Here is an 11,607-nt window from a genome sequence, read left to right on the forward strand (position 1 = left end):
ATCTGCTACTTTCCGGATGGCAAGCACATGATCAGCGGATCAGGGGATAAGACCGCTCGACGATGGGACCTGCGGGCTGGTAAGGAGATCGAGGAGGTGCGAGAAGTTTGTGAGCGGGAATTGTGGGCTGTGGCGGTATCAAGGGATGGTCGATGGGTTGTGACAGGTGGTGGAGTTTTCGACGCAGGTGCACGTGGAGTTTTCAACGAGTGCCTGGGGGAGCTCAAAGTCTGTGATGATGAGACGGGGATTGTGAGAAGATTTGAAGGTCATTCAACGCAAATCACCTGCATTGATATATCTGCGAACAGCACGTTGATGGCGAGCGGGTCGTACGGTGGCACAGCGCGGATTTGGAACTTGGACACTGGAAAACTGGTAGCTGGCCCGTTCCAAAGTGATGACACCACCGGTGTGGGTGCGGTTCGATTCTCTCAAGACTCGAAGAAGCTCGCAGTCAAGTCAAATATAGCAAAGTGGCTTGAGGTGTGGGATGTCGAAACACAGAAATTGGATGTCAGCCTCAGAGTTGGGAAAGATGCCGCTGTTGACTGGTTAGTGTCTTATGCGCCGGTGTTCTGGACAGCCAAAGACAAAACAGTCGTAGCCGTATTGGACTTCAATGGTGACAATGATAGCTCCCCATGTCATAAGACGGTCTGTGAGTTCGACGCGTTAACGCTGAAGACTGTAGGAGCCCCATTTGAAGGGCACACCGGTAACATCTATGGTCTAGCACTTTCATTCGACTGTGCTCTTCTTGCTAGCGCTTGCAGCTCTACCGTCAAGCTCTGGGCCTTCGAGTCCCGCCAGCTCCTCGCCTCATTCGATGTTCAGTTTGCCTACTCCCTACTCCTCTCACCCAACTCACTTCAGCTGGCTTACTCGACTGGCTTGGACACCAACATCTACATATGCGACATTCCACCCAAGATCATTGCCACTATCTGGCCAAACGTATGCATTTACGCGCATATATATCTATTCTCGCGCTAAACATTATCTTACAGACCAGTGAACCTAAAAATCTCAATATCCTCAATGTGCGTGATCATTCCTATTCATCTACGCCATCCCATAAATATCATTTTTGCAGTCTAACGCAACACGTCGTGCTGTGCCTCGTAAACCAGTGATATCGCCTGTTACAGCTCCTTGGCCGCAAAGACCCCCTACCACACAGCGACGTGATTTCTTCCACTACCTCCGCATAGTCCTTCCTTCTCGCACGAACGCACGTGGGAATGATCAGCACCGTGATCCCCTGGATGTACGTCTTGTTCACTTATTTGCTTCGCATTTGACTTGATGAATCTTTGCAGTTCCCTGCTACATCTCCATTGCCTCACAAATACTCACACTCGGCGCAGGAAGCAACTAAAACTCACTCGCGTATGAATCCCTACGAGAACGTGAGTGTCAACTACCATAATTATAACCATAACTTTGACTTACATTTTTTAGTCTCAACCACCCATCACCCAATCATCTACAACCTTCAAAGCCCGCCTACGCGACCTACGGACGGGTCATGCATTGTCGCCTATTGTCGGTACTCCTCTCGCGCAGGGTAAAGAGGTACGTTTGATGGAATCTTTTTTTAATTATTGAATAATTTATGCATCCATTTACAGCGCAATGCTGCAGCAGATGCTCCTCCAAAAAATAATAAGGACTGGATACCTTATGAAGACCATGTTCCTTCACGCCCTCCTTCACCAAACCCCGATTCACAACCACGACACCACCACCCACAGTGCAAATCAACACCGGAGAGCATGGGAGTGGCCGGTCATGCGGCTGCTTCTAAATTGGTCTCGCAGGCATCTTCCAGTAGTTTACCTTTCATTTTCGCTACTCGCGCTATAACGTCAACATCGACTTCTCAATATGCAGCCACTAGTTTACCCCTTAGATTACTTCCTGTACTTGTATCAATGTTATGTAAGATAACTATAAACCTCACTCATTGAGGCCTGCGTGTATCAAGTCGAACGCAAGTCTGTTGAGTTCGAGTGAATCGGCATCGGCGGCTGAAGTTGCTGATCAGACACAGATATCCGACTATCCACAACCCTCCTCTCCGACGGCCCAATCGAGATCGACAACAGGCATCCACTCGTTGCCGCCCGGAACGAGGACCGCTCATGCTTAACGCAGACATTCATACACATATGTACACTCCAAGTCATGGCTCACTCACTGTTGCAGGGTGCTGGCTTGCTATTATCCAATTAAGTACTTGAAAATGCATAAACTTTTTTGAGCCACTGTATCATTGTCAACACCACTGAGTAGTCACAGTACTGTCAATGAGATCTACAAATGCCATGCATACAATGATTGCTATTCACATGAATTTGTACTCAGTATCAAAGACAACACACAACTTTTAGTGACAACTATACAAATTTGCAGGATACAAGAAGGGATACAACCACAACTAAGGACAAATGCAAAATAAAACCTCGTAAAGTACAAATATGCAGACCATTGAATATCATCCGTACTCAATGCAAGCAATGACTTGGCGGATTACCCCTAATAAGCTCCGCAACATTGACCGGCATTTCGTCCTTGTGAATTAAATCATCAGCGATGAAGACAGCACGGATCAACGACTGAGGGGGCAACGTACAATTTGTGTGCTGTGGAGTTTTTCTGGGGTGGAGTGAGTGGTGAAGGTAGCCAGTTAAAAATGACATACCGATGTCGCGCAGGATACGCACTTCGTCGTCAGTCACGACCTAACGAATTGTACATGAGAATATCAAGCGAGTGTGATGAAGGACATAACGTACATTGATTACAACACCTTTCTGGCCAAAACCACCCGAGTGCCGAATACGATGTATGTAATCCTCATGATTGCTGAGTGAAGCGGCTCAGTCAGTAGATTTAAAAAAACTCAAGGCAAAATTAATTACCCCGGAAGATCATAGTTGATGACAAGGGAGACTTGTTGGACGTCAATCCCTCGGGCCAAACCATCTGTTGTGATGAGCACGCGACTACAGTAAAGATCAAAACTTTCTATATTCAAGCGAGCCAAAAAAAAAAATGACGAACGACGCGCCACCACGGAATTCCGCCATGATAGCATCTCTTTCCTTCTGAACTATTTGACTATGCATCGGTGATACAGTGAAGTTCGCTGCACGCATCTTTTCAGTCAGCCAATCAACCTATTTCAACCAGTAAGCTACATCGAAGAGCGATTTGTTCGGAGACATACCTTGCGCCGGGTGTTGCAAAAGATGACAGCTTGTGTGATGGTAAGTGTGTTGTGCAGGTCACACAACGCGTCGAACTTCCAGGCATCTTTTTCTACAGCAACAAAAAATTGTTTGATCCCTTCTAGCGTTGACTCATCATCACTCTTGACGAGGATACGAATGGGATTGGTCGTGAATTTTGTCGTCATCTCCAACACGTCGTGAGGTAGTGTCGCACTCAGTAGGACAACCTGAGTAGCTGGAGGGAGGGTAACGGTACACGTCATATATTTGGTCCTTGAATCCCTTTTTGAACAGCTCGTCTACTTCATGGAGAACCAGTATTTTAATGTTGCGCGTCCGCAAAGCACGGCGCCGAATCATGTCGAAAACACGACCAGAGGTTCCTGACACCACATGTTGACCGCATTCCAACTTTTGAATGTCCTCGCGAATGGGTGTACCTCCGATGCAAGCATGACACTGGACATTCATTTGTCCACCGAGAGCCAGAACTGCTGATTGGATCTGGGTCGCCAGTTCGCGCGTAGGCGATAGCACCAGAGCCTGTGTTTCGCAAACAGAGACGTCGATAGACTGCAAAATAGATATCGAGAAGGTGGCAATTTTACCGGTTCCAGACTGTGCTTGTACAATGACATCGCGACCCTGTGTTATTGGGAGAATAGCTCGCTGCTGTATAGCAGACGGTTTCTTGAAGTCTGTATACGAACTTCAGCACTTGCAACACTGCAAGGAGAAACATAAACTTACCGTACGCATATATGCCGCGAAGAAGGTCCTCTTTCAAGTTGAGATCTTCAAAAGTCGACACAACCGAGACTGCCTCGGAGGACTCAAACACAAGTTTCTATGAAATCCACGCAATTTATTTTGCCCTTCTCTGGGCTTTTTGACAAACTTGCCTCGTCTCCAGGGTTTATTCCAGACATGGTGACCTATGGGTGAGGCCTGAGGTCTAAGTATCTGATGCTAATTCTAATTCTATGTTATGATTGTTATCCGATGAGTCCGTTTGTACTTGTGTATGATTCCATGTACCGTATTAGTAATCATGTACTTTCTACTGCTTTCATTTGATTGTGCTAGAGCTTAGCGCTTCCAATTGGGATATATGAGCCGCCAGCTCCTGATCTCATTCAACGTTCAATCTCCCTATTCCGTTCTCCTCTCGCCCAACTCACACCAGTTGGCTTACTCGGCCGGCACCGAGATCTACACATGCGACATTCCACCCAAGATCATTGCCAGTATCTGGCCTAACGTATGCATCCACGCACATATATATATCTATTCTTGCGCTAAACGTTATCTTACAGACCAGTGAACCTAAAAAATCCCAATATGCTCAATGTACGTGATCCCTATTCATCTACGCTCTCCTATCAATGTCATTTTTGCAGTCTGACGCAACACGTCGTACTGTATCTCGTGAACCAGTGATTTTGCCTGTGACATCTTTTGCTCCTCGGCTGCAAAGACCTTCCACTACCGCACAGCGACGTGATTTCTTTCGCTACCTCCGTAATCCTTTCTCGCACGAACGCACGTCGGAATGATCATCCCCGTGATCCACTGGATGTACGTCTCAGTCACCTATTTGCTTGTATTTGACTTGACGAATCTTTGAAGTTCCCTGCTGCATCTCCATTGCCCCGCAACTACTCACACTCGGCGCAGGAAATAACTAAGACTATTCGCGTATGAATCCTCATGAGAACGTGAGTGTCAACTGCCACAGTCATATCTTCGACTTACATTTTTCAGTTTCAGTCCAAACTAGCACGATCACCTATCACACAGTCCCGCCTCCACCACCTATCAAGCTGATGGCCCATTCGCATAGGCCATGCATCTCCGCCTATCGCCGATGTTCCTCTCGCCCTGGGTAAACTGATATGCACGGTTCACTTTTCTTGCTGCAGCCCAGGTCTCACACATCCGTTTACAGCGCATCGCTACAGCTGGTGCTCCCACCCATGACGACGACGACTTGATTCGCGATGAAGACTATGTTTCCCCGTGTCCCTCACCAAACCCAAATTCACGTCCACGGCCCGGAGTGCCCACCAGCACCGGATCACATGGAAGCGGCCGGTTTTGCGGTTGCTTCTAGATTGTCGCATGTCGATATTGACTTTTCAATATGTGGCAACTGGTACAACCCTCGAATCGCTTCCCTCCTTGTATCAATGGCATGTAAGATAACTATAAATCATGCATATAGACCTACGCAGCGAGGAAGCTGACGATATGGGTCACTGGCTTTGAGGGCCAGGTATGTTGGATATCATTGAGTGACTCGTGTATCTACCTACGTAGTACTTCACGTCCTTTCATCTACATCAAAAATAAATACAAAGAACGACGACTTCCACAAAATAGACTTCTGCCTGCAGCCTTCCTGAATCATTGCGTCGAACGTGAGCCAAGCGAGTTCGAGTGAATCGGCATCGGCGACCGAGGGTGCTGGCCAAGCACAGGCACATGACTATCCACAACACTCCTCTCCGACGGCCCAATCGAGATCGACAACAGGCGTCCACTCGTTGTCGTCCGGAACGAAGACCGCTCGTGCTTAACGCAGACATTCATACACATATGCACACTCCAAGTCACGGCTCACTCACTGCTGCAGACATAGACATCTCATGGTCCACTCCCGAGTCAGCTTGTCGCCAAGACCAGTTTCCTAACGAGCCCCGCGCAAAGTCGTCTGATTTCATTCTTTCTCGTAGTTGGACTTTTGCGTTCAAGGTGCGCAGGATCGACAAGGTGTAGAGTTTTCCGGTTTGAAGCAGGAATACGAAAACAAGACGGTTGGCATTTGCCTGGGTAGAATGTTGGCTTTGTTGGTATCACGGTGAAGAACTGAACTTGCACCCACGTTATGCGAGAAGAACAGTCCTGCGGAAACAGCAACGCATAATGATGGCCAGACTGCAGACTCTGTGGCGACAGCGCAAAACCTTAGGAGTGCTCTGTCGAGGTGGTGTACGCCGGTTTTGTTTTTCCATAAGAAAAAAGCGACTTTTGAATCACATCAATCAAATAAGGTGTCGGCGAGCGCACAAAAGGCTCACGAATAACAGAGAGAATGACATCGAGCACTTCAAGGATATAACATCAGTTCTGCACATAAGATCATTCATAGCGACTTACCGAGCACCGCCGTGGTCCAATACGAAAATGAGATGACGCTCAGCTAGAAGTGCAGTTGGGCACACATGCAAATTCAAGTAAGCGTTTACGTACAACGACATCGCTAGGCTTGGGATGGACGGCGCCCAGACGTGAAAAAGCCACCGCCTGAAGATGCCAAATCAACGTCAGATCCAAATAGCAGAAGGTAAATCACGCACGATCAAGATATTCGCGACGTATGTGGTTATCGTGAACGCGAACAACACGGCTATCCACCAGCTTCCTTTTGTAACCTAGCAAAACCAAAATTTTGAGAGTTCGTACTAGAGCTGATGCTTGGAATACATACCCGCCAGCAACGTCGGAGGAGGAAGAGCTTGTTTATTCCGCTGATGAAACCGTTGAGGAAAACCGCGAACCATGCTCGTGGAATCCTCAGCTGATCCCAAGAAGTCAAACCAGAGATCAGCACAATCATATGTTGACATACCAGCATCCTACTTTCCACATTTGCCTTCCAAGCTATGTATCCTTCGAACGCCGTCTGTGCACTTTCCCAAGCATCGAACACTAAGCACGCACAACACTCGCGCTAAACAAAGCCAAGCACTCACAGAGAAAGCAGCGTAACAAAAGCTACGAAAAGATTACGACCCCAGGAATCTTCATAACACACCTCGTAGTATTGCCCAGCTTCAATGACGATGATACCCTGGAAGAAAAACTGTATAAATACGCCGACAAGGATAGCACCAGGTGGCTCCTCGACAGCGTGTATGGTCCGATCGGTTACAATGTTCATGGTCGGATGGCTCGCGTTGAACATAACTCAGTCGATGGGTGGGACGAAGAGCTGTAGAACCGATTCATGTCAAGGGTGGTTAGAATTCAAATCAAGGCTGAGACAGCTCAACGTGTATGCATGGTATGGCTGACATTTTATGATGCGCATAGCATAAAATTATCAAGATTCTAGTGGACATAAAATAACAATATACGTAAGACGTACTAGCGTAAGGACATGAATTGTGAGGGAAGGAGAGTCACGAGGGTGGTGATGGTGCTAGTGCCTCAAGGTCTCTCCTATGACGGAGGTCCTCCCAGATCGTGGGGTGTTCTCGCGTACAATGTATAATGAGGTCTTCAAGCTTTGGGTTCACTAACACATCCGGTGGTTCGGGTATCATCTCCATGTCGAAACGATCACTGGGAAAGACGATGAGGACTGCAGGCATGCAGAACGAGGGTTGACTTACAGGCATCTGCCACAGAAATATCCATCGGCTACTTCAGCATCCTGCTCGTAGATCAAGTAGACGCAGGCTTCGACGGGTCGCAAATTATCCACACTCGGTGGTGCACCTTGTGTCTCTTGAGCAGGCGACGGTGTGACGGAGCTTGGCGAGATTGGATTGGAACCAACTGCAGTGTCTGAAGGCGTGACTGCAACCGCAACCTCGTCGTTCGTAACGCCCACTTGGCCTGCTGAGGCTGCGTCCATCGTTTCTTTAGCAAGTGGCGCAGAAAGCGAGGGTGAGACTGGCGAGCTTGGTTTTGAACCGACTACGGTGTCCGGAGAGGCTGGGTTGGGCTCAGGATTCACGTTGACAAGCACATCCTGAGGCGACTGGGTGGTGGGCTCCGCAGTCCTTTGTCTCTTTGTCAACTCGATATCCTGCGCCACTGAGCCATCCACGGCAGAATTCGTGCGTTTTAGACCGCTAGACTGATCAACCCGCCCACCTCTAGCTTGATCTGCCACCCTTTCGTCTTCCCCGGTCAGATCTACACATAGAATAGGACGTGACGTCGCAGTATGCAACTTGGGGTGTAGATCGAAAGGTACAAGTGGCGCTGATACATTTCGATAGACAGCTTGCGATGTGTGCATATGCGAATGAGTGAAAGGCGGTTGCTGAGGGCGATTGAGATTAGCCGGGGCTGAGATAGGAGGCATGTATGCAAATTCTGTGGGCGACCTAGCTCCAAACATTGGGGGTGCGGATGCCGGTGACGGGAGGTTCCATCTCTGAGACATGAGAATGGGTTGCTGAGGTGGGTAAGGCTGATACGATGATTACTTCAAAGCCTAAAAGCAGGGGGACTAGACGTACATTTTGAACACCATCAGAAACCCTCCTTTGAGCGTGTGCTTGACGGGTGGGTTGCAGCTGATGAGGTGGCAGGGTGTGTTGGACCTGTGGTCGCATTTGTCGTAAATGTTGTGCTTGCTGCTGAAACTGTTGCTGCGGTAAACGAGAAGGCTGGAGTCGGGGAGCACCCTCGGCAGACACTCGTCGCTGATGAACCTAAGAGATACAGTTATTCATGCCTTGTGAGATTAGATAGAAAGTACCAACATCGCCAGGGGTAGGGATTCTGGGCTGGATGATTTGAGGGACAGATTCTGCAGTGCACAATCAGAAAAGCTAGGATACAGTGAACAGGAAAAGTCTAACTTGAGGGAGATAATACACTTGGAGAAGACTGGCTGCGTTGTTTAGCCATAGTGTATTTGTCCTGGAGAATTTGCATGTCTCTGCAAATGCGATTAGTATATGCCCTCATGTGGTCGAGTTCTTCGATGAGATATTGATGTGAGGTGCCTTTATTGACACTGAAAAGGATCTCCTGGTTTTTCCGAGCGAAAGCGATGCGTTCACTCTCAAGAGTACGTATCCTCTCTTGCATGTGAGTGAATTGTTGCAGCTGAGTGTTCGGATTGGCCGAGAGATGTGAGACGTGGTCTTTGAGCGTCTGAATGGCAGCGGTGAGCCGGCAATTGTCTTGATAGAGCTTCCCATTGTCCTCTTGGAGTGATTGAACGAGTTGTGTGGCTTGTTGTAGCTTATCTATCATGGTTGGGTGGAGACCCAGCTCTTCGATGCAGCCATTAGTGGTGGATGCAAGTATTTCGACGATCTTTGAATGTAGTCTGCCATCTTGGTTTGCACTGCTGTTGAGCGCGTTAGAAGCAAATAGGAGGAGAGGTAACAAAGGCTTGCCCTCTGTCTGGTTGAACGGTATCGGGATAAGGCCCGACATGTGCTTCAGGAGATGACATCCAACAGCCGATATATGCAATATGTAAATCACTCGTGTGATCGATAGAGGGAAGGAGAAAATATTGAGGGGAAAACTTCTCAATTTGTAGGCGGAGATTTTTAGTCGAAATTGACTTAGGTCACCAGGATTTAACGTTTTGTTTGATCCGTAGACCCGGCGCTCTATAGCTAGCGTTATTAGCTTATGATGATCCGGTGGGGTTGTCGCGAACGTGAGTGTAGCAAGTGGCAAGTCGTAGTTCAGCCTTTTTGTATGGCGGCAGGTTCTTTGTACAATTGTCGGAGTCATATTGGAAAAGCAGCGAGGCTGCAACGCGTTTGATCACGTTAGACTAACTCATCATCTTCTATCTTATCATACGGTCCGAGCATTCTAGGGTACGCCCCCATCTGGTGGATCCCATCCCGTTGAATCTCCTTTATAGTCACACTCAAAGAATAAGTACCAATAAAGGGCAAGAAGAACTTCCAATGAGTGAACACAACGACGAACACGCTGCAGATACCATCTCCCAATCGTATGTGTCGGTACTTTCACGGCCCAACTGGTTGGTTGCGCGAGACACTTTTGGGCTTCTCCAGACCTGAATACGATTAACCTTCACAAGAGGACTTCAGTTGTTCCAACTGTCAAGGAGAGCAACCCACCATTCACGGCCGATAACTCGAAGCTGGTTAAATTCGTCGAAACCGAAGGAATTTCTGTCATAGTTCAAGAATTGCATTGAACAGCAAAGAAGGAAAGCAGAAAGCATGATGGTGCTGCGACGCCTGCGTACCCAAGACAGGGCTCAGCGACAGCGGTTACTTGGTTCGTAACGACCTTGGCACCTTGCATTGAAATATGATTGTCGTGATCATGAAGAGTGACACTCTCACAATCATATTTCGACGCAGGAGTCAAGAGGAGCCAAGGAATTGAGTAAGTTGAGGAATGCAGGTTAATTATCAACGGGTGCAAGTTATAACGACTCGCAGCGAGGAGTTTGTAGATGCCAGTGTACGCTTTGGGTAGTTTTGGTCATGGCAATCTGCAACAACACAAACTCTTCTGTTCGTACCGTGAAATGTATGGCATCCTCTCAGATGCAACAGCGCAACTAAATGTTAAATAGACAATCAAAATGATTGCATTTTATGCATTATGTGACGATGTATCAGCAGTCTGAACCTTCGGCTTGGATGATCAATCCTTCCACTGGCGTCGACGAGAGTCGGAAGCTAAAATTCTCGCTGTCCAAAAGATACTCCGTGGATTGCAGATGATGGTAATGGACCTCCTGTTGTACTCAATGTCGGAAAGACCCTCCATGGCAACTTGGAGGGACGGTTTTTTTGTGTCAATCCCGAATTCGATACTGTCACTCGTACACTTTCTTGAATCTTGATGTGTTGGATCGATGAGCGAGCAACTCCACGTCGGTTTACGACCGCTTCGTGAGCCTGCCATATACAGTGATATACTGCGCGGAATACAAGCTTCTCGCCTGCCTTGTGTTCTCTAGCCGTGATGATAAAACGAGCCTCGTCAATGGAAAAAAAATCCACTTGACGAAATTCTGATCCTTCAGCAGCAGCGCGAGATATGGAATACGTTTTCCTTCTGGAAAGAATTGCTCCGGTGCAACAAGGTGATTATAGAAGGCTCCCAACGCAAAACTCCCGATGCGGCGGCAGAACTCGGGAGTTTTGCCAACCAGTTTGGCAAAAGTGGTTGTGCCTGGTCCACGGCAGAACTCACACGAAAGGAGGGTGGCAGAACTCCAGGGTATCCGAGACTCGTGGAGATGTATTTTAGATCTCTGATAACACAGTTTGAATTCAAGAGACCGACGTCGTGTCCCTATGTAAAGTAAGATGGTGCATGTGGCTGGAGGGCGCCCCTTCGTATCATTGATCACCAACAATTTCGAGCGCCTGGAACGAGAACATTGCGGCGATACTGATAACTTGGCATCGATCATCAAGTGCTCAATTCCAGGGTCATGACAATCCGAAATCCACCCACTCAAGTTCTTTGCTGTAAGAATCTTCTCAATTGTAGGGCGTTCTCAGTTGACACATTTGAAACACTCGGCAAAATTCGTGCAAACCTCAGGCTTCGACGCCACAGCGCCGTAAAAGCCGCAGAGGCTGGGAAGTCCAGTGTCCACCCGCCGTCA

General features: G+C 48.0%; 4 protein-coding genes across 4 annotated transcripts; 1 reads left to right on the forward strand and 3 right to left on the reverse strand.

Moving 5' to 3' along the window:
• Positions 1 to 65: 65 nt before the first annotated feature.
• Positions 66 to 2,238, forward strand: DFJ58DRAFT_915287 (uncharacterized protein; the record flags this gene model as incomplete). Its single annotated transcript, XM_041395431.1, has 7 exons — positions 66 to 957; positions 1,011 to 1,043; positions 1,097 to 1,270; positions 1,323 to 1,412; positions 1,465 to 1,578; positions 1,635 to 1,833; positions 2,051 to 2,238. The coding sequence occupies exons 1-7, from the start codon at positions 319 to 321 to the stop codon at positions 2,236 to 2,238; spliced, it is 1,437 nt and encodes a 478-aa protein (XP_041241511.1). The 5' UTR covers positions 66 to 318.
• A 134-nt stretch (positions 2,239 to 2,372) lies between these two features.
• Positions 2,373 to 4,168, reverse strand: DFJ58DRAFT_915288 (P-loop containing nucleoside triphosphate hydrolase protein; the record flags this gene model as incomplete). Its single annotated transcript, XM_041395432.1, has 10 exons — positions 2,373 to 2,576; positions 2,639 to 2,661; positions 2,708 to 2,747; positions 2,802 to 2,871; positions 2,928 to 3,011; positions 3,070 to 3,185; positions 3,236 to 3,466; positions 3,498 to 3,937; positions 3,990 to 4,058; positions 4,138 to 4,168. The coding sequence occupies 10 exons, from the start codon at positions 4,166 to 4,168 to the stop codon at positions 2,511 to 2,513; spliced, it is 1,170 nt and encodes a 389-aa protein (XP_041241512.1). The 3' UTR covers positions 2,373 to 2,510.
• Positions 4,169 to 5,565: 1,397 nt separating this feature from the next.
• DFJ58DRAFT_487279 (uncharacterized protein) lies at positions 5,566 to 7,084 on the reverse strand. Its single transcript, XM_041380621.1, has 10 exons — positions 6,995 to 7,084; positions 6,871 to 6,931; positions 6,730 to 6,819; positions 6,599 to 6,673; positions 6,492 to 6,545; positions 6,399 to 6,441; positions 6,320 to 6,346; positions 6,124 to 6,266; positions 5,867 to 6,067; positions 5,566 to 5,813 (listed from the first exon to the last, which is right to left on the reverse strand). Exons 2-10 carry the CDS (start codon positions 6,874 to 6,876, stop codon positions 5,646 to 5,648), a joined length of 807 nt encoding a protein of 268 aa, XP_041241513.1. The 5' UTR covers positions 6,877 to 6,931; positions 6,995 to 7,084; the 3' UTR covers positions 5,566 to 5,645.
• A 227-nt stretch (positions 7,085 to 7,311) lies between these two features.
• DFJ58DRAFT_487282 (uncharacterized protein) lies at positions 7,312 to 9,712 on the reverse strand. The gene is made up of 6 exons (XM_041380622.1): positions 9,386 to 9,712; positions 8,840 to 9,333; positions 8,741 to 8,787; positions 8,495 to 8,689; positions 7,637 to 8,445; positions 7,312 to 7,586 (listed from the first exon to the last, which is right to left on the reverse strand). The coding sequence occupies exons 1-6, from the start codon at positions 9,442 to 9,444 to the stop codon at positions 7,424 to 7,426; spliced, it is 1,767 nt and encodes a 588-aa protein (XP_041241514.1). The 5' UTR covers positions 9,445 to 9,712; the 3' UTR covers positions 7,312 to 7,423.
• Between the last annotated feature and the right edge of the window lie 1,895 nt (positions 9,713 to 11,607).

Source organism: Suillus subalutaceus (assembly GCF_016647625.1).
Source record: "Suillus subalutaceus strain FC151 chromosome Unknown DFJ58scaffold_88, whole genome shotgun sequence".
NCBI classification, from domain to species: Eukaryota; Fungi; Basidiomycota; class Agaricomycetes; order Boletales; family Suillaceae; genus Suillus; species Suillus subalutaceus.

What these genes read in the sequence shown, in the direction of transcription:
- DFJ58DRAFT_487279 (XM_041380621.1), bottom strand. An exon ending in TTGGACCACGGCGGTGCTCG is followed by an intron (nt 6,347 to 6,398) that starts GTAAGTCGCTAT and finishes ATATCCTTGAAG; the next exon opens with TGCTCGATGTCATTCTCTCT. An exon ending in AGATGTCTATGTCTGCAGCA is followed by an intron (nt 5,814 to 5,866) that starts GTGAGTGAGCCG and finishes GTCTGCGTTAAG; the next exon opens with CACGAGCGGTCTTCGTTCCG.
- DFJ58DRAFT_487282 (XM_041380622.1), bottom strand. Translation starts at nt 9,444, where the DNA reads ATGTCATCTCCTGAAGCACATGTCGGGCCTTATCCCGATACCGTTCAA. An exon ending in ACCGTTCAACCAGACAGAGG is followed by an intron (nt 9,334 to 9,385) that starts GCAAGCCTTTGT and finishes GCTCAACAGCAG; the next exon opens with TGCAAACCAAGATGGCAGAC. An exon ending in AAGTGTATTATCTCCCTCAA is followed by an intron (nt 8,788 to 8,839) that starts GTTAGACTTTTC and finishes TGTGCACTGCAG; the next exon opens with AATCTGTCCCTCAAATCATC.